Source organism: Perissodus microlepis, chromosome 4 (assembly GCF_051167445.1).
Source record: "Perissodus microlepis isolate ML-2025 ecotype Zambia chromosome 4, ASM5116744v1, whole genome shotgun sequence".
Lineage (NCBI taxonomy): Eukaryota > Metazoa > Chordata > Actinopteri > Cichliformes > Cichlidae > Perissodus > Perissodus microlepis.
The window spans coordinates 30081299-30103057 of NC_140464.1; the positions used below are offsets into that span (position 1 = coordinate 30081299).

General features: G+C 41.1%; 1 protein-coding gene across 7 annotated transcripts in view; it reads left to right on the top strand.

The window, feature by feature from the left end:
• LOC146389243 (thyroid hormone receptor alpha) overlaps window positions 1-21759 on the top strand; it is a 112118-nt gene that overhangs the window by 81529 nt on the left and 8830 nt on the right. For 4 of the 7 annotated variants that reach the window (XM_084926973.1, XM_084926970.1, XM_084926971.1 and 1 more), the window contains exons 5-10: window positions 5526-5587; window positions 8745-8866; window positions 12106-12253; window positions 14335-14540; window positions 15897-16043; window positions 18154-18412. In XM_084926973.1, the coding sequence (XP_084783099.1) occupies window positions 5526-5587; window positions 8745-8866; window positions 12106-12253; window positions 14335-14540; window positions 15897-16043; window positions 18154-18412 (944 nt within the window). Of the gene's footprint in view, window positions 1-1023; window positions 1383-5525; window positions 5588-8744; window positions 8867-12105; window positions 12254-14334; window positions 14541-15896; window positions 16044-18153; window positions 18413-21759 lie in introns of those variants that run through there. The other 3 variants (XM_084926975.1, XM_084926976.1, XM_084926974.1) reach the window with 3 other exon arrangements.

Consider the following 21759-nt stretch of genomic DNA (forward strand, 5'->3'; position numbering starts at 1 on the left):
ATAAAGTCATGTCATTATTATGTAAGCAGTTTGTGTTTTTGAGAATGACAGAGTCGTGGATATTGGTTAAAGTGGGACGTACAGTAACCTGTGGAGTCAGAAGGTCCTGTATGAAAGTGCAAGATATTAAATGACAATATTTTATTTTGAACATAAACAGAATATTCACTTAAATAAAAGTTTGACAAATAAATTTGCATGCTGTCAGTTATAGTTCTGCATCTCTAAAGTCAAAGCAATCCATCAGTTGGAAAGGCAAAGTCAGTTTATAAGTCATTCCCTTTCATGGTCGGCATTTAATGTTAAAGCTGCTGGAAGTGAAACTGGGAAAACAGCAAGAAGAAATAATGAGCAAATGAAAGCGTTACTTCTGTATTTATGGTTTGTTGTGGAGCTTGTTGTTTGGCTCTTCTGCCTCAGATGAACCCTGCTTGGGATAATTCAGCTACACCCTCCCAGGTAAATTTGAACCAGCTACAACTTATGATTTCACAAGGAGCAAAAAGAGATCACAGACAAGGCTAATTCAATTGATGAGATATCTAGCATCTCTGTGTCCTCATAAGACTTTGCTTGGCTCTACTAGAGAGACTGCATCAGACTGCTGTTATGTAATCAAGTTAGCATTAAAGCTTAAGTGAGTTTGGATCCAGAGAGGCAACAGTTGTTTTTTTTTTTTTCCTCTTGGGGAACGAAATAAAAAGGGCAAAGTAGAAGGATGCTAGCAAAGAGGTCATGCACCAGAAAAGTGACAGGAGTCAAATGTAAAAATATCAGCAGGAACGACAGGTGACAGAGCCGGAGAGGGAGAAGAGGGAAAGTCGCGCTGAAGAAACACGTAACATGTGTAATAAAGCAAGGACAGGAAGAGACAGAGAGAGGTTGTACAAGGTAAACCTGGGCATGACGAGTTGTGTTGTGATGACAGAGAGCATGACACTTAGGGGGGAGGAACTACACCATGCTGTGCAGACATGGAGGGAGGGAGGGGAGGCTGGACGAGAGCAACTAGAAAGAAGGGAGAGCAAGAGGGAGGCAGGGTGGCGGAGGGAAATAAACAGAGTGGCCGTTCCTCCCAGCAGCCAGTCTGAGGCACAGAGCTACTAGTGAAGTCTGTTTCAGTTGATTGCAGCAACTCAAGCTCAGTTCTTTTGCATTTGTCTGGGATCAACTCATTGCTGAGTTCAGTGGGAGGCTGATAGTCGGGGATTTGAGGTCTGCAAACACAGCTTGTGTTCATGTGAACCAGGCTGAGTGGGACACGTGCAGTAACTTCCTGGGAGGCTGGATCAGCAGACGGTGCTGCTGGGCTGCATCATCTCCTGCTGATATTCCTTCAAAAGGAGCAACATGCATATCTTACAGCCGTACTGCATCAACAGGTTGGTGTGATTGCGGGAATGCATTTCTCTGCGATTGCGTGTATGTCTGTTGAAAGTGGGTGTGTGCTCTGCTGGCATCTGTGCCCCCTGTCACATGCTCATGACAGATAAAGTATGAGATGTCTGTGTGTGTTGAGTCCTGTTTATGGTCTTCGCTATCTGTAAACCAGTTTATTAGTCACAAATTCATAACAGTAGTCCAGAAATTTGATTTCCAAGGGATGATTGCATTAATTTATTTTCATCTGATGAAATGTCTGAAATCTGAATGGATGTTAGTGATTCTGTAAGCCTTGCTAGCTTAACAATAAATCTGTTGTGAGTGCATTTACCACATCCAGATCATTCAACTGATGCCCCCAGGACAGAGCTCTAGACCAGCTCCTGTGTCTGTCTTTGCAACCACATAATTGTTTCCATTATCACAAAATGTATGTTATATTTTAACAGAAATGCACTTTGGATAGTTTCTCTTTATTTCTTTGTCAAAGGGAATCTCATTAAGGCAAAGGTTCTATTTAAAGCTGCCGTAGCATGGATGCCAAGTAGCTTGTTACAAGAGTAGTAACATTAACAAATCAGCCTAAGACTGCTTGTTCAACTAACTCACAAAGCTATCAATTAATTAATTAGGTAGTTATAGTGTTTAAAATCTAACGAAGATGGTAATGGTTTAAACAAGCTCATTAGGGGTGTCACAAGAACCGATCATTACAATACGTTTTGAGACCAAAAGCCAGGGCAGGAAATCCTCAGAACGCCAGGGGACATCTATAAGAAAGTTGTGTACACCCACACACAGTGAAAACTACTGTCATTGGAAGGTGGGCTAGTCCAACTGTCGCAGTATCTCTGTCCCAACTCATTGATAAGAGTGGCAGTCAAAGTTGGGTATGGTGATATCTGATTTGCAAAAGACAATATGCGAAAATGCTGCCCTGCTTTTCAGAGCAATTAAGGCTCATTTTCAATTTAGTGATGCACTTGCAAGAGATCCATTGTAAGGACTCAAGCTGACTGAGTTTCAGCTCAACGTGTAAAATGATCTGTGCATTTCTTTTTATCCTAAAATTATCCAAAAATGCGTGTTACCGGTTTATTGTCTGTCAACATCCTGCTACCATCCTGTCAGGCATTTAAACAAACTCATTAAGGGGTTTATGTTTAAGGACACATTGGTTTGGTATGAAAGTAGATATTAAGAATGATTTTGGTACTGACTACTGAATTTCTGGAATCACAACATGCCTACATACTATCACTAAACAGCGTCAAAAACACAAGTTTACAAATACAAGGCCTTCTCTGCTGGCCGTACTACGCTATTGGTGTTGTTCTTGTTGTCTCAACTCAAACGCAAAGATTTGTGCTCTGATAATTTTCACATATGACTGATTGTTTGCTCTAGCAGTCGCCTTTTGGATAGATTTGCAGCTTACTGAGATTCACAACATATCAGGCTTTTCTCATTGATAAATGGCAGACACCACAACAACTTGCTAAAAAATATATGTATAAATACAAAACTGTTAATTGTTCACCCTTCTTCTCTATAACCACCATGGAGACCACTGAGGGCTGGACGTCTTCAGCCTGTTCTGTTCTGCTGCCCCCATAGCGGTCAGGAATAAATGGTTGCAGCTTTATGATTGCAGTTTTCAAAAGACGTAAACTTCCTCTACCATGTGGATTGTCATTTTTTTAAGTTGGATTTGGATTTCAAGTAGCGCTAAATCATTCTCTGGAAATTTTTCCAAACCTCACCAACTTGCACATTTGAGTTATTCCTTCACATTGTAGAAAATGTCTACAAGAGCTATCAACACTGACATAAACTCCAGTTCAGTTTACATTGATCAACTACCAGAGCAGACAGGTTCCCACCATTTTACTGCCTCACCATGTGCACTGCATTAAAGATAATATGTTTCATGGACCGTGAAGAGCAGCAAGAACTGAAAAAGAGATGTCAGAGGATTTTTTTTCTTTTCTTTTTTTTAGGTTGGAAGAGCAAAGTGGATTTGACAGCCAGTGAGCAGGGGGAAGGAGGGGAAGGAGGGACGACAGTGGTGTTACCTAATAGTGTTGATGGAAGTTGAGGGAGGAGAAGAGGAAAGAGGTGGGGCGGAGGGAAAGACAGAAATCACTGGGAGGATCGAGGGAATATAGTAGTAGCTGTGAGTCGACAAAGTGGCAGTGGTTTGGAGAGAGAGACGGAGTTTTTAAAGAGACACTGAGAAAATGTGAGGGGTGTGGAGCAAACAGCCAAACATGTGGATAGATAGGGGGGGGTGGAGAGAGTGTGGTAATCCAAATCTGCTGCAAATAACAGAATTTGTCATGTGAGCGTGATAAAGGAGAAAGAAACAAAATTATAGAAAGAGACAGAAGGTGGGGATGAATGGTGCATGTGCAGTCTTTAAGTGTAGAGGACAGAGTGGAGTAGCCTTCATGTCCATGCATGGGAAGCATTGGTATGATTCAGTTTTGAATCCGTGACCAGAGTTTGTCAGTAATCCCCCAAAAGTGTTGGAAGTTAAACTTTGTTGCCTATCAGTTAATTTGTCCATCTATCCATCCAGCCATTCATAGTATGCTAACATGTGCAGAATGCTTACAGTAAAAACTGACATTAGAGCCCGACATAAATGACACCACAACACTCGATAATTTGTAAACTATCCTGTTCTTATCCTGTCGTTTTATTTGTTTGTTTTTAAACCGGTCATTACCATGTATGGTCAAGTGTTTGAGCTGTGCCATTATCGACTAACACTACTCAAGCTAGCTTGGGTAGCATAGTTCGTCAAGTAAGGTTAAACAAGGTGAGAATTTTGCCTAGCAACAAAAAGGAAATGGGCTCAAACCAAAGTCTATTTGCAGAACAAACTCGATAGTGCAGCGAAATAACAAGATTCAAATATACCAGCCTGTTTCTGCTGTAACCATAGACGAGGCTGAAGTGGTGTTTGAAGAGACTGGCTTATGCTGTTTTTGTTTACCATGCATATTGTGGTGGTTTGGATTGCTAATTAGCTCCACGCTCAACCATGACTTTAGCAAATTTATTACAGGAACTCATTTTGGGACCACGTGTTGAACATATTTCAAAACAAGCAAGACAAGGAGACACTGAGATCTTGAAAGATCTTAGAAATTAAAAACATTTTCTTTTTTTTTATTACTTAGTTTTTAATAAAGGTTTTACATATTTTAACAGAAAAGGAAAACAACCAAAAACAACAATAACAAAACAAGCAGTCGACTGAAAAGCACAGCTTTTTCCCACGAAGCAATTCTGGCAGTGAGAACATGACTTTATATCCATGAATTGACAGCACATCTACAGATGTAAGAGCAGCCTCGGAGAGGCATGCTAGAGTTTATATAGATGTGGGTAGGCACAAACAGGAGAAAGGAAAAAAATAATTCTAATTTCGGATATATTTCAACCACTTGTCCCATCTTGTGGTATAAATATTAGCTTGCAGCCTTAACAAAAAGGTAAGTTTTTCCATTTTATGAATCTCCTCAACAACGCTCAACCAGTCGACCAGAACAGGGGGGTCAGTACAGAGCCGGATTCGACAAGTACAAAAGGACATCATCAGCTATTTTGTGTTCTCTTGAATTAACTACGACCCCATGAATACTATTATTTTCTCTTATTGCCTGTGCTAAAGGTTCAATGTAAAGAGCGAAAAGAGTCGGAGACAAGTGACAACCTCGACGAGTAGATCTTTAGAAATTAAAAACATTTTCATACCAAACTAACAGCTCTTATATAATGTCAAGAGTCAGACTGGTTACCCAGCAAACCAAATGTAAAATGTAAGTCTGTGCTATGACTGCAGACCAACATATTTATGGAGAGGATTCCTTTAAATATCTAAAATGCAGCATAGTTTCCACGTTTCTCTACCAGTTTTTCTAGCAGTGTTGTCTTATGTCTTATGTTTAGCTGGAAAATTATAGTGGGCATTTTCTTTTAATGTAGTTAATTTAAAAAAAATTTAAACAGAAACAGGTTTGCATTATCTGGATTGGAAAAAGAAATCTTATTAATGTTTTTTTTTTCCTGAAGTTGCTATAATGTTATCTTTTTTTAATCACTTGTGTCTTTTTTTCCTTCCACCCTCCCAGATGGCCAGATGTGCCAAAAAGGAAGAGAAAGAACAGCCAGTGCTCAGTGAAGAGCATGTCTGGTAACTAACTTTATTATCTCTGCCTCACTCGTGTTGTTTGTGTCACCCCCCACATGGAAGTGAACACAATTCAAAGCATATTTCCTCTAAGACGATGTCTTTTGATGTACTGCTGGATTCAGCCAGTGATTGGTTTAAATCCGTGACTCGGCAGCTCCCCTGGGTTTTCAGTGGTGTCCTTATTGTCAGGAATATGATTATTCCTCGTCACCATTGTATAGTTTCCCTCAGAGGCCTTGTTGAACACAAATCAGCTAACCAAGGGGGATTGGTTGGGCAGGTCTATGAATGTTCAGGACTAATCTTTAATGGATTATATCAGAAAAGAAATAGATGTATGCAATATTCATTATTCATGTTATGGATAAATAAACAGAATCAGCATTTATTTCCATCTGTAAACTTTGTATTTGGTTCATGATTTTTTTTTTTCCTGATTTAATATGCTAGCCTCAGATATCGTCGAGCCAAATTAATCGGGGCAAATGTAGTGTTTTCCATAGTGGTAGCTTGTGGTGTAGGGGTGCTTAATTAAAAATCTGGATTATGAATTGTATGTATTGAAATTGCAAAATCACAACAGTCTTTGAACCTAGACATGTCTTTAATTGGGCTCTTCCTGCACACTAAAACTGGAACGTTCACGTTTAATACAAGGTGGGCCTTAATGCTGGAACCAGTGCATTTCAAAAGATCCAACTTTTACTTGATGGCTAAAGGTTTGGGCCACACTTTTCACAGTAGTTGCGTGTGGTTTCAGACAGATTAACATTTTCCACAGAAACCGTAGTTGAGTGTGCTAGTCTGCTAACGACCAAAATACAGGAAATACGCTTTTTCCCGAGATCCCAATGGTTGCCAGTCACCAATTAGTTGGTAGGTCTTGTACAAGATAACTGTTACATCACGACCAAAGCTATGTTGCAAATCACGTCTGTGATGAAGATGCAAACGACTTCCTGTAAACCACTTAACTCAGGAACAGCATTGTTCGTTCACTTTTATATGTTTCTTATACATTATCGCATGAAATTATACAGAATCAGAATGGATCTACTTTTTTTCCTTCTTCGCTTCAGTAGTACAAGAGGATTGACTGAATAAGTATGCTCCCTGTGGAGCAGACTTTACTTTTGTGATTTCCAGCAGCGTCTGTACATGTAGGTTATTGTTTGCACCTGTGCTTTGGGTGGTTGGTGGTCCTTGTGCAACTACATGACATCTTAGAGGTTACAATTCTTATGTACGTTACATATATTCATATTGTGTGACTTCAGAGGATCAAAGAGTTCAAGGAAACTTCTGAAGAGAAATAAATTAGTCAATGAAATGTGAAGATGAAAAGCATATTTCATGAATTCTGGGAATGTGAGTGTAAACCTTTTAAGCTGGCATGATATCGGAGTCTGCGGGAAACACGGCCTGTCTTAAAGTTGCAAGAAAAAGGTTGTTATACAAGGATTTAATTAACAGGCTTTCCACTCTTAATCTTTGACCTTAAGTCTAAGTCACATTTACAGACAAAAGCAGGGAAGAAAAACTTTGTGCGAGTGATTTCTCCAAAAGGTTCTGGGAGTGAGGTGCTCCTGTTAAGGAGACTGCAATTGTTGGTTATAGAGCCCCCCTCCCCCTATTAGTAAAGCCATAAAAAATCTGTTTACTAGTCTTATCATCTTTAAAAAAGGCTGGCTGGTGTGAACTGTTCCTCAATCGTTGCTCAAAACTTTTAGAGGACCTTAAAAGAGGTATGAAGCTGGCAAAGGCTACAAAAGCAAGACTTGGCTGTACATCAGTCCATGGGTAGGCAAACTGCCCACAAATGGAGCAAAGTTCAGGACACCAAGAACACAACATGCAATCCTGGCAGATTGGAAAGAACCCAGCGTTTGGAGTAAAATGTTTGCAGAAATCCCTACACTTAGCTTTAGTCTTTGTTCATGAAAAAACACGTAACGTAAAGAGACAAAGGCTGAGCTTTTGCCTGACACTGAAAAGGTACTGCACCAAAACATCATCCCCACCGTGAAGTGTGGTGGAAGTAGCATTGTGGCTTAGAGTTGATTTCCTCAGGGCCAGGATCCTTGCAGTCATTGAGGGATATGGGCATTCAGAATTGTGTCAAAACATATAAGACTATAGGAGAATGAAGCTTCTGATCCTAAAGCATACAAGTGAACAAATATCAGAATGGCTGAAAAAGAGGAAAACTCTGGTTTTGGATGTCTGTGAAGGTTCTCAGTCATCCAGGTCACCGTAGTCAAAGGAGCTTGCAAAGAAAAGCGTCTGGACTTAAGTTGCTTGAAGACGTTTCACCTCTCATCCGAGAAGCTTCTTCAGTTCTAAGGTCAAATGGTGGGGAGTCCCAGATTTAAACCTAGTGGGAGTTTCCCCCCACAGAGGGACAAAAGGACCCCCTGATGATCCTCTAATCGCCTGAGCCAAGGTGTGAAACTGGGTGTGGGTCCCAATCAGCCAGGGTTTCGGGTGAGCTCATTGTGAAACCTGGCCCCACCTTATCATGTGATTTCCTGAGGTCAGATGGCCCAGGATGTGAGTGGGAGTTAAGGCGTCTGGGGAGGGAACTCAAAACTGGATTATAGATGGCAGACAGTTGGCCATTCCTGGGCATTCCTCACTGCACTGTACAGCATCTGGTTTTGGAATGATCAAATCGTAATTCTGACCTTTGAGATGGAGCTTGCTGTGTGATGAGAAGAAATATTGATGAACTGAACTCTCTCTCATCTTGATGTGCAAGTCTTGGCAATAATCAGGTTGTGTTGTCTGTAATTGTGACTAAGATGAAGTTTAAGCGTCTGACTGTTATTGGTATACTGTCTTATTCTTGCAACTGTGTATATGTTTCATCTGGTATCACAGTCTGTAGGGGCTGTGTATGCAGGTCTTTCATTGAGGCCCCTGTGATAACACTCATCCTCGCCCCTCCTTTCCTTCTCCACTCCTCCTTATCACTACTCCTCCTCTTCTTCTCTTCCTCCCTCTCTGACCCCATTCATCCTGATCCTTCTTTATCACTTTTGCCCTTACGTCATCACGCCTCACCATCCATCTTGCTTGTACTCCCTTGTTCGCACTCCTTCACCCATCTCTCATTCCATCCTATCTTCCTTTTCGACCTCCTCTTCCTCTCCTATAGCTCTTAGCGTCTCTGTTCCAGGGTACATCCCCAGCTACCTGGAGAAGGACGAGCCATGTGTAGTGTGTGGGGACAAGGCGACTGGGTACCACTACCGCTGCATCACCTGTGAGGGCTGCAAGGTACATAACACCTCTGTTGTATCAACATGGTGCAGATATTAGTTTGTCATGTATTATACACTCTGACAGCTCTGGCAGGAGGTAGAGGTGGCTGATCCAGCTCTAAAATGACAGTTAACATCACCACAAAGGAACTTATAAATCTGAAAGCAGTTACTTCAATTCTTTGTTATCTATATAGCACCAAGTCAGAACAACAGTCATCTCAAGGCAGTTTATATTGTAAGGTAAAGACTTAATATAATCGAAAGAAAACCTCAATAATCAGACAACCCCCTATGAGCAAGCACCTGGCAAGAGTGGGAAGGAAAAACTCTGTTTTAACAGGAAGAATCTTCAAGAAGGAATGGGTTCAGGGCAGAAAGACAGGACAAAAGACACACTGAGGAAGAAAGCCAGAGATTAAGAAGATCTAATGACTAAACACAGAGTGCAAACTGTATAAACATGTGGAGAGTGAAAAGAGTGAATGAAAAAAGTGCTTCATGGAAAGCCCACAGCGGCCTGGCCTGTTGGAGCATAACTAAGCAAGATTCAGGCCATAGCGATAAGTTTTATCAAAAATGGAAGGTGTAAGCCTAATCTTAAAAGTAGCAAACTGTCTTGTAAACTGATTTCAAAGCGCTACAGGTAGCTGAATAGTTAAATGTGAAAAAGCTCAGTGTTCGAAACACATAAACGTGAAGTTGGGTGGGCTGCCCAGGTATCATTTGTGCTGTATTTTAGTACTTTTGCAGATAGTGAACAGTGTGATTTATAAGTTCTTTCACTGCTAACGAGCTAGCCCCAGCCCGTCATGTCTTCTGTTGTCCTACCAGCAACTGACTTGTTCACTGTCATGATGACATTCAGCTGTTTCTCCAGGACGTCTCTTGTCTTGGACAGACTCCAACTCCAGCGTCATAGGCTCCCGCCGCCTCTGTAGGGTAAACATGAGAGTCTGCATAAACCAAAATCATGTGTCCCTACGCCAAGCTAATTGAAGCTGCGGAGGAAAATAGTACTACAGCCTTTAACCCAAGACGACGAAAGTCTGTCGGCTCCCTGACGAGGCAGCTACGATTACTCCTCCTGATTATGTTTCCTTTCACCTGCATGTGCCCCCACTCCCACCTCACTCTATACATAAAAATTGCATTTACCGGTACTTCTTTAGGAAACACTGAAGGATCAGTAAGAAAGAACCATTGTGAGCTCAATGTATTTTCGCAGCTAACTGAATTATTCTGATGAGGTTAGCTAGTTCCCTCAGGAGTCTTTTGTTCAGTCCGGAGACGAGCTGAAAGCTACCATCAAAATTCATTCTCCAACCTCAGATTTTAGTATGTTCAGGCTGTCTCATTCTTAATGCTTTGTATTAATCCACCTCAGTAATATCTTACACCATTTCTTTCACACGTACTGATGCAGAGCTGTCTTGTTGTGTAGATGAAGATGAGCTCATTCTGTGCAGCTACAATATGCATGTAGTCATAGAGCTGAATAGATGCTCTGCAGTGGAGAGGAGCTTTTTCTCAGGATAGCATACAGCAGTTACATAGCTCCCAAACGCCCCTGCAGTGTTGCTATAATTTGAGTATTATGCAACCTTTGAACCATGTTAGCTGCTAACAAGCATTCATGCAATTTCAGTAGCAATAGCCTCTTTGTTACTTTCTGATCACGCCACAATCCATCCTACACAATTTAGGTTGTTAACGATCCTCATGTGACTGAGCAGCATGACTGGTTTAAAAATATTCAGTTTTTACTATTTAAAGGAAATCACTTTATTCTTTATTTAGTCCGTTTGGTACCACAGTTGTTGTACTCCCAGCATGAGTAAGAATGACGACTTTGTTTGGGACTGATTGCAGCCCAAGATGAAAACACATTTGGTGTCCTAATATACACAGTAGGTGAGTTTGACTGAAAATCTGTCACTACAGTTCACATCAGTGCTGTCAGACTGGTCTCAGTTCATAAAACCAATTAAAGTTGAGTTTGATGTGAAGTAGAATGGACCAGTAACACCACTGCCTCATAAGCTACGCCGAGTTTTCTTCTAATGTAAACAAGTGATTTTTGAAAATGCTCATATTTATAAACCCTTTCCACATGAGCAGATGAGCAATCTGACACGTGTTTAGAAAAATAAGTGCATTTTCACATTCACTCAAAGCAGCCGGCTCTTTGATAGTAAGAAGGCTGTAAAACTGAGGAGTCATACACAGGAAATTAACAGTTCCACCTTAAATACTCTAAATGTTGTTTAAAAAAATGAGTTTCTCAGCACAAAACAAGAGTAAAAAGTCCCATCCCCCTGTGCACTGCAATTTTACAAAGCACAGCCAAACAGTGGAGAAGATTGGTTCCTTCCATTCTGTGATCGGGCCTCATGTCTGACACGTCTGATAGCGTCTTTATTTGTCCCTTTTGATTTGTGGGCTACAGAAAAACAGCCTTTTATGATGTTTAGAATCCAGCTGTTTAGCAGTTTGACATTCAGGGGAAAAATCACTAAAGGAAGCATCAATCTCCTGTGTCAAATACAGTGATATGTGCCATACTGTACATTAGTGAGTTGCCAGCAGACTCCTTGATGGCTGGCACAGAGGTGCTGAGAACTGATCTATTATCTAAGGACTGGCAGCCTGACAGCAGCCCCTAAAACTGGCTGCAGTTATTCTCAATATAACACACTCGCAGGGAAGCAACATTTAAATTTAAATGTGTTTCCTCAGGCAGAAACACTTGTTTCGTATTCACTTAACTTTCAAATAACAGAGTAACACTTCCTACCTCGCTCCACTTTTGGTTCAAACCAGGTCTTTGTAAACCACGTCTGCTGTGTTATTCCAATCGAACCATCTCGTGTAAAGCTTGCGAGAGATGTTCAGTCATGCCATCAGTTCATTACTTCACGATTTTTGGCAAACAGGATCTTGGCTCACAGTCACCAACATGCCTTGTGATGTGACTCATTTAATGAACTTGTTTTATTGTAATCAGAACACAAGAACATTTAATTGGTGGATTTAATTTTCACAACAGTTCAATTCATTTTTATTTATACAGCCCCAATAACAGCAACAGTCACCTTAAGGCGCTTTATGCTGTAAGGTAGAAACTACAATAATACATACAGAGAAAAACCCAACAATCATATTGACTCCCTATGAGCAAGCACTTTGGTGAAAGTGGGAAGGAAAAACTCCCTTTTAACAGGAAGACACCTGTTCCCCTTTCCTTCTCCTCAGGGTTTTTTCCGCCGGACCATCCAGAAGAACCTCCATCCGTCCTACTCCTGTAAATATGAAGGTTGCTGCATCATCGACAAGATCACGCGCAACCAGTGCCAGCTGTGCCGCTTTAAGAAATGCATCTCTGTGGGCATGGCCATGGACTGTGAGTTTTTTTGTTTGTTTTTTAAGCTCGTCATAGATTTTAGAGAAGAGGTAATGATTTTTAGTTCACCGAGGTTCATTTATTTAAAAAGCAGCCTTCTTACACAAAGGCAGATTGAAGGTGCTGTGCAGAGAAAGTAACTCACACTAGAAAGCACAACAGAAAAGTAAAACAAAAAAATTACAACTAGTAACCAGTAAAAATAAATATTTCACATAGAAGTAAAAAAGTAAAATAGATTGTGTCTGGCAGTTACGGTGCTAGTTGATTGTAACTTCTCAGTTTTATCTGCCGTGTTGGACTTTTAGAGCCAGAAGTTACTCTATTTAGAAGAGAAGGTGATTAGTTGTTAATCTGATAATGCCTGCAAGTGTGCTTAGCTACGGGCATTCATCAAATGTACAAGTGCTGATAGCTGCTAACCAGTGCTGAGTAATAAAGTGATAAAAATACTAGAATTTTACTCATCAAAATCAAAATGTTTGCTGTGTTACCCCACAGAGAGTCAAATTGTTGCTCAGTTAATTCCATTAAAATGTTCCAAAAGACAGCAGGAGCACAAACGGGGTGAAGAGGTCCAGTTCAGAGGCTTGAGTTAGCTCCCTGATTTGTGACACCTGTCAAATCCCTGCACCAATCTCAGCATCCAGATAGATTGATTTAAAAAAAGAAGAAGAAGAAGAAGAAAGAAATCATGCACTGTCATTTTTATGTAAAGTGAAGCTATGCAGTAGTTTTTGCTACTTTTGCGTTGGCTTTATCTTTTTCAGCCCACGTGAGCAGTGCTCATTGTTACAGTGTTTGGCAGTAGCTGTGCCTGAAGCTGTGCTGGTATAATCTTCAAAGCATCTATAAAAATCCTTCATAAAACAAGCTAGCGGAGCTTTGATTAGCATGAGCTAAGCTTGCTATCGGCATCTAGTGTTGTTCGCATACAACTACAACAATCAGTCATCCTTATCCTCAAGCACAGAGAGGGAAATATTCATCACAAACAAAACAGAACGATGGATCCACAGCCCCACTCAAAGTAAGTGAGAGGCAAGAGCATTGAAGCGTGAAACCCGTGCATGCGTGGGTAGCCTGAGCCTTTTGTTCTCACATAAAAACTTTGTACTGGACTCTAATTTGAGATGAACAGTACACCCTTTCAAAATTTGCAAAAACGTGTTACTGGGTGTTCACACAGATTTCTGCACAACGTTGCAGTCTAACTAGTTAGAGTGATGAATAAAGGGGAACACTCACATGCTCATCAGCATCTTTGCAAGTGCATCTGCTTGTGTGGATCTAGGGAAGGGTTTGTTTTTCCCAGGATGTTTAAAAAAAACCTCACACACACATTCAGAATATTTGTAGCATATTTACTTCTTTATGTTGTTTTAGTATTTGCTTTAGCAGCAATTGTGCTTTAAAGTTGTAAGCCATTTACTGCAGTGGATTAGCAGAGGAGGAGACTTCAGTCACGTCTGATAAACACACTCAGTGTCACCAGAGCTCCTTGCAAGCACGAGGATGGCAGTGTACACAAAAGTAGGTGCTTTTATTAGCACTGAGTGCGTAACCAGGATATCATCTGTGCAACCTTGTATGCAAGCTGTTTGTGCCTTTATACAGCAGCGTATATAGGATTTTACTACAAAGTGTTTTGCAACAGAAGTAACATCTATTTGTGATTACTCTCCACTTCTGTTGTCATGTTTGGAACACGTTTGCTAAAACTGATTTAGCCCGTGTCCTTACAGGAAGGGATTGATTATTACTGACACTGAATGTGCACAGAGTACTCATGTTGGAAGAGAGCTGTGATTATAGGCACTCGGTGAAAGAGTCATCCAGGCGTAGTGCATGATTAGCCTATTAGCAAAGTCCTTTCAGTGTAAAACCTACGATCAACAGCTACTGCATTGGAAAGGTTTCCAGCTCAGCTGTAGACAAACATATCAGAGCTTCTCGGTCCAATAATGCATGTTCACTGTGCCTATTTTTGACTAAACTGGTAGGCTTTCCATAAGGACTCACCTCCCACAGAAAAAAGAACAATTCCATGTTACTGTGTCCTTCCTGCCCCTGTCTGATAGTGGTGTTGGATGACTCAAAGCGCGTGGCCAAGCGCCGTCTGATCGAGGAGAATCGCGAGAAGAGGAAGAAAGAGGAAATGATGCGGATGCTACAGACGAGGCCAGAGCCAGACACCGCAGAGTGGGAGCTGATCAGGATGGTGACCGAAGCCCACCGGCACACCAACGCCCAGGGCTCCAGCTGGAAACAGAAGCGCAAATTCCTGGTAGGCTTTTAGTTGAGTGGACATCGCCTTTAGGCTGAGCACTGTTGCATAAACTAGAATAGAAATCTTTCACATGAAAGTCAATAGCAGTGTCATGTTCAGTTCAGAGAAGTGAACATGACACTGCTGTAAAAAGTGATGTAAAGCTTTGCAGAGTTTTACATCACGCTGTTCGTCTGTGTCAGCCGTGGCTGTGGCACACAGCCCGTGGAGGAAACCGAGGTGCCGTTTGCACCTTAATTGCCAACAATCGCTCTTTTGCGTCATGCAAAAATGTATTTATTACACACAGATCTATCCAATGTGACCGAGAAGGATCCCGTGCAGGAAAAAAACTCCCAAACGGTCCAATAATGACTGCCTGAGATAACAAATATGAAGATTATAGAAAGCAAAAATGTAAATTATACAGCAACGGTAATGGAAAAAGTATAAAGCATCATCTTAGATTATGAAAACGCAGCAGAAACTGCAAAAAACATTACATAACACAGATCTGGGCATTTGAATCGGGCTGCTGTTTGGTCCTCGCAACAGCTCCTTCCTTCTTTCATGTAGCTCGTTATTCCAGAATTCAACAGCGCCTTGAAAGTCAGTTCCACTTCAGATATCAAACATCAACATAAAAGAAGGCGACTTCTTTTCATTTCAAAAGAAGCCGTTTTGAGAGCTCTCCTTTTCATCATGGCCAGCTTGCTCTGATGCGTCCCATGTGATCAGTGTAACGTGCAGGCGCACGTGCTTTAAACCTCCCAAGGTTACCTTGACGCAAAGGTCAGATGTTTGTTACCAGGCAACAGTTCCATGAAGGTAAAGACGGCTTTAAAGTTTTTAACAGTCTGCAGGCCAAGGTTACAGTTCGATTCAGCTCACTTTTATTTATGTAGCGTTGCCTCAGGGCGCTTTATGTTGAAAGGTAAAGACCCCATGATGCATGAGGAGGAGGACACAAACCACAGCTCACGCTTTGGATCGCCAGCAACTGGAAATAATTTCTTAGGCATTGTGCTGAACATTCATGTGCTTAAACTAAAACAATGCAACGACTGTGATGTGATTTGCATCTTGCACACACCGCTGAACAGTTGGCATCAAAGACCAGAAATAAACATGCAGTTTTAAATATTTGTTTCCGTTTTGTAACATCATAACGTAACATCGTATATGCTGCATTTACATTTATATTACATCGTGTTCTTCTAAAGCTGTAATCTCCTAAACCGACTCCATTTTTCCTTGAGCTTCTTTGATACGCCTCCTCTGCAAAGAGAATCAACCCACAGGCCGGGCGTTAAGCGTCTCATTCAGCAGATATTTCTTGTGATATTTAATAGTTGAACAATGTCTCCTTTCTAGCCCGATGATATTGGCCAGGGTCCTATGGTGCCCACTTCAGACGGAGATAAGGTGGATCTGGAAGTCTTCAGTGAGTTCACCAAGATAATGACCCCTGCCATCACTCGCGTCGTCGACTTTGCCAAGAAACTGCCCATGTTTTCAGAGGTATGTGGTATGCGTGGGGCTTTACATCACTCTTTGTTTTGTATTTATCTTCAGTCTTTGATTCTGCTTGCACATCACGTCAGTTTTCCAACTTTCCGATCACTCTCGCCTTTTATTCAGTGATAACTTCACAAGTCAGGATCCTCTGCCTTGGATGCTGTGTGTGTGCTCCAGACAGACTCGGACTTTTCCTCACATCCCGCTTACACAGGACTAGATTTATACTACAATAAAACAAATCTGCTTTTTATGTGGATATCTTTAATATGAAACATTAGCTGTAACATGGATTTCGTCTGCTATCAGTTTGCAGTTGAACAGGATTAAGTTAGCATGCAATCTGTTCGTGATGACAGAGTTGGGATAATCGCAAAACTGTTGCTGTTTATATACACAAAAGTTTAAATTACACAAAATTTCACATTAATGGCGTACATTCCAGTCCAGACAGAACCTCATCAAAGAAAAAAATCAGATATTTATCTTTAAATTGTGACATATCTGCTGCAAGACTGCAATTTAACAGTAAATCACATAGACTCTTATCAGTATTGCTTTTATGTAGGAATATAAGCAGAATACAAGCAGCTGAGTCAAATCTCTTATTGAAAAGAGATGCAGACGAGTTGCAGTCATCAGCACAGCCTGCCTCCGATTGACTGCAATGTGTTTGCGTTTGTTTGCCGACAGGTCGCTTCCCACCAGGCAACCTGTGCCATCAAACTGTTGCCTGCCATCAAAATCATTTTACCGTGAAGGTCATGTTCTCGTGCAGCTTTGGACTGCTTCCACTTCTGCTGCTATTTCTAGATCACTGCCTGGAAGTCCCGTTTTGTCCCTTGCAGTTGTGCCTTTGCATTATATGCTGGATCTCCTCCAGTGTGTCACAATGGCAACCCTTCAACTTAACTTTCCTTCAGCTGACCCAGTGTGTTGCCTTCTGGCTTGGATATCATGAACTTATGGGTGGCCCCAGCTGTCATCAACAGAAATTACTCTTAACGTGAAAGTCAGGTAACAAGATCAGTTAGCAGTACAGATTAAAGAACCACAGTAAATAATGTGCAACATTTAATTGAAGAGGCTTCTAAAAATCTGCAGTAGTATTGTTTAAGTTTATGCTGCATTCAGTAAGAGACAAGTTTTAAGAGAAACATCAGCAGCAGTCTGATTTCTTACTCTGTGCCCCAGGAAAGGTTTCCAAACCCCCATTTCAGTCTTTTATATCTTTTCCCAAAATGTCAGCTCACACAGTACCTAAATATAGCCCGTCTACTTCAAAGACAAGAACAATTCAATCCAGCGGCTTTAAAAATGTGTCGCTCTCTCGAGCTTCCACTTTTACTGAAATTAACACTGTGAGTTTCTTTATTGTCATTTCTTTAAATTCTGATTTCCACTTTGAATTTAGACGGGTATAAATGATTTAACATTGTTATCTAAACTACACGTGTGCATACTCTGGTTTCACTGTAATGTTTAAAATCAGACTGTGAGCGTAGCGCTCCGTTAAAACACTAACAAGCTCGTTAACCTAAGCTGGGTCTTTTGATTGGGAACTTCCTCCATCTGAAGCTTTTGTCCTGCTGCTTGTCAGCTGGGATTACACCAACTAATCCACCCCACACCCCCACCGCTGTCTCCCTCTCGCTCTGTATTAAGTGGTGACTCACCACTTACTGATATTGCTTTGCTCTCTGTGCAAACGATCTGTGAGCAAGTGCCATCGCATGTCTTCCCACCTAACTGAGTGCACTCATCATGTATATTGTAGGGGCTTCCTGGTTACATAAAGCCTGGCAAAGGACTTGTTGTGAATAGAATATTATAACCCTTTCCCTCCATTTCACTGTGTGTTTCTGTTTGTTATTGTGAAAGAGTCGGGACACTGTGTCAATGTAAATAAAAACTGAAAAGATCATTGCAGTTGGTGTAACTTTATTTTTGTAACAAATTGCTTAATGTTGCTAGCTAGCTTTTAGTTACTATTATATCATCAATGTCTCACTAGTTTAGAAAACAAACACAACTGTTGACTTCCAGGCCAGACTTTTCTGATTGAAGTTCAGCATTGTCTCATTTCCTGACAAGCTCAAATCTTGTTTCCCAGCTGCCTTGTGAGGACCAGATCATCCTGCTGAAAGGCTGCTGCATGGAGATCATGTCACTGCGTGCTGCTGTGCGCTACGATCCCGACAGCGAGACTCTTACTCTAAACGGCGAGATGGCTGTGAAACGCGAGCAGCTGAAGAACGGCGGGCTGGGCGTGGTGTCGGACGCCATCTTTGATCTGGGCAAGAGTCTAGCACAATTTAATCTGGATGACTCGGAGGTGGCGCTGATGCAGGCGGTGCTGCTCATGAGCTCAGGTGAAAAACGAATATTGTTACCATCGTCTAAAATCTGTTTAAGAGAAAAGATGTGATGTTTGTCATCCGACACTGGTTTCGTTAGATTTCAGGTTGTATTCCCACCACAATCTTTACACTGAAAATATGTTCATATATGAACCAACAAGTGAGGATTTTTTATCTTTTGTGGTCTTATGAAAGAACATAAAAAAATTTTTCCCTGAAACATGTTTCAAAACAAAACAACAATGATTTTTTTCACATTAATGCGACACTATGTTGGAAACTAAGTCACTGTTGCTACAACAGTTCAATCTTTGTTTCATTAGACGAGCGCATTTTCTCGTTGTCTTGGAGGTGTCTTTTGTCAACCTCCAGGCGGGCTGTCATGTGCCTTTCACTGAGGAGTGGCTTCCATCTGGCCACTCTACCAAACAGGCCTTATTGATGCTGCAGAAATGGTTGGCCTTCTGAAAGGTCCTCCTCTCTCCACAGAGCAATCCTGGAGCTCTGTGGTCACGCTGAACGACCATTGGGTTCTTGGTCATCTCTAAGGCCCTTCTACCCTGATCGCTCAGATTGGCCGGTTGGCCAGCTCTAGGGAGAGTCCTGGTGGTTCCAAACTTTTTCTATTTATGGATGACGAGGCCACTTTGCTCATTGGGACTTTCAATGCTTCTGAAATTTTTCTGTACCCTTCCCTAAATCTGTGCCTCAATACGATCTTGTCTCAGATAATTCCTTGGACTTCATGGCTTGGTTTGTGATCTTTTCAGATCATGTTTAATCAACTGACTTTACCACAGGTGGACTCCAATCAAGTTGTAGAAACATCTAACAGACGATCAGGGAAAACAGGGTGTACATAACATGACAAAATGTGGAACAAGTAACAGGAATACTTACTTTCTGCATGTACTGTAAATAATGCAGTTGACTGTCAGAAATACCTGTTATGTTCTGTGGTGGGTCTTGCTGCTGTTTCTCCTTTAGTCTCTCTATATAATTACATAGAAGGGCAGAGTGCCCTCCTGACAGAAATCACATTTTCAATTGTTTTCAGTCATTAAACGGGAGATAGCTGGAAAGAATAGTAGACTTCTGTTCTTCCACTCTGTAAGGAGCTTTCTGACAACATTCTTTTGTGTCCCAGAACGATGGCAATTAGGCAACTTTGCAGTTTCCAGTGCGTTCATGGTCAGTCCTTACACTGGTGCAGGTGGAGCTTGCTCATTGCCATTTAAAGATATTTGTAAGGAAGTTATTTGCTTCCCATTTTTCAATCATTTGTAGTGGAAAAAACCCCACGATGGGACTGGCCCTGTAGTTTTAGTTCTGCTCTAATGCTAAAAGTCTACCATGGTACCTACAGTTTAACAGCCTTTAACCACAGACATAAAGCTGATCACACCAGCTTTATTTGCACACTGATGGAAAAGGGAAAAACACATCAACTAAATTCCCACACTCCCTAAACAACCTGAATGGGAATAATCTTGTCTAATCTGCTTTTAATCCTATCACCACACAGCCCTAATTCCTAGACAGTCACTGTCTCTGAAGCTGGGCCACAAAGCCCCACTTAGGGTGGATTTCTTCAAAGTGTGAAGTAAAAGACACCCAGATGCAACCTTAACATTAATTATATTAGATGCTTGTTCACAAAACCATCTGCTATAAAATAAAATGCAATAATAGTTTCTCATAAATCTCTACTTTAATTCTCTGTTTCATAGTTGAAATGATGTAACTAGTGTGCAGTGATACACTCAGAGGATGGACAGAATAATATCTGAACAACACTACAAGGGAGGGACAGACAGTATCGGCATGATTGATAGTTGGAAAGCAAAGCACTGTGCAGCACTGCAGATCAGAAGAGCAGATCCTGCAGGTCATTCAAGGTCCTGGAATCTCTCCAAGACCTAGGATGACCTAAGGCAGCTTATTTATGGACATACTGCTGCTGGAATTCTGTCAGGGTGTGTTTGTTTCTGAGTACATTTGAGATATTTTTAGGGGTAAAGATACTGAACACAACAGCTTTTTTCCAAATTGTGAATATTGGGCTTTTTTCCCTTGTAGCTGATGGGTGCTAATTCTCTGGTTGCAAACACGCAGTTCCAGTGTTTGAACTGCCACACTTTTGCCACTTTCAGTTAGGTTTGTCGACTATCAAAATCGTTGACGACTACTTTAATAGTCGACGCGTCGTTTGAAGCTTTGCAAGATCCTGAAAGACGCAGGAATAAGTAGTAGGATTTAAGAGTTTAATAACAGACTGAAACAGAAGATGGCAGGAATGCATGTACAAGGATGTCAGCTGCCATTCAACGCCAAAGAAGAAGAAGCAGCAGTGTCCGGTATTGTAGCTGTGCTCAAATTTAGGGGCCGCATCCTTCGGAGGCCGTATTTGTAGGCCGATTACGTCACAGTGGCGTGGCGAAGGATGTCCAAATTCAAAGACTCCGACAAATGTGGCCGACAAATGTGTCCTCCTTAGCCCCAGAATGGAAGGATTGGTTGGGTGTATTCTTTGTGGCCCAACCTATCCCAGAATTCATAGCGCGGCCCAGCTAATTCCAGCTGGCAACAATGGTAGCAGCTATTTATTTTACTATTACTCTGATTACTCTTTCTGGGTCACAAAATAAACTTTTAAGATATTTGCAGGCGAGAATGTAGCTGTGTAAACTTCAAATATCTGCTCTGTTTATCAAGACATCACATATTTGCAAAAGTGTTCCAACGTTTTCGGAAACGTTTGTTACCCACCAGCTCTATAGCTGACCGGGGTCACTAGAGCCGAGAACAGCAAACTCCCTGCACATCATTTCAGACTTAAAAATGTTATTGTTTGGTGTTTTTCAGTGTTTTATTTGTTCCTGAGTAAATCGGTTTGGCTGTGATTAAAGTCATAGTTTTTACACAGCTGAATAAACGTCAAGCAGACAACTGATTAAACAGAATTTGGTAGAGAATTTACTCCAGTCTGCTGTTATATTTTAGATAGCAAGGAGCAGACGGCTGAGTTTATTAAACTCCACCGAAACAATCTGCAAATTTCATTAAAAGTTTAATAAACTCTCATCTTGTCTTTATTTTTAGTTAGCACATACCTTAAACACTTAAAGCTGTAAGCTAATGATAGTTCTATAAGAGCAGATGCTGCTGGTGCAATAAGCTGTACGTTTTACCTCCAATGGATGCATGATTAGTTGACTAATCACAAAAATAATCGGTGACTAGTTGACTATCAAAATAATTTTGATAAAATAATTTGTGGCAGCACTACTTTCAATAAACCAGCAGCTTCATTTATATAAGTTATATATAAATACGATGTTCTGTTCAGAGATTCTGTT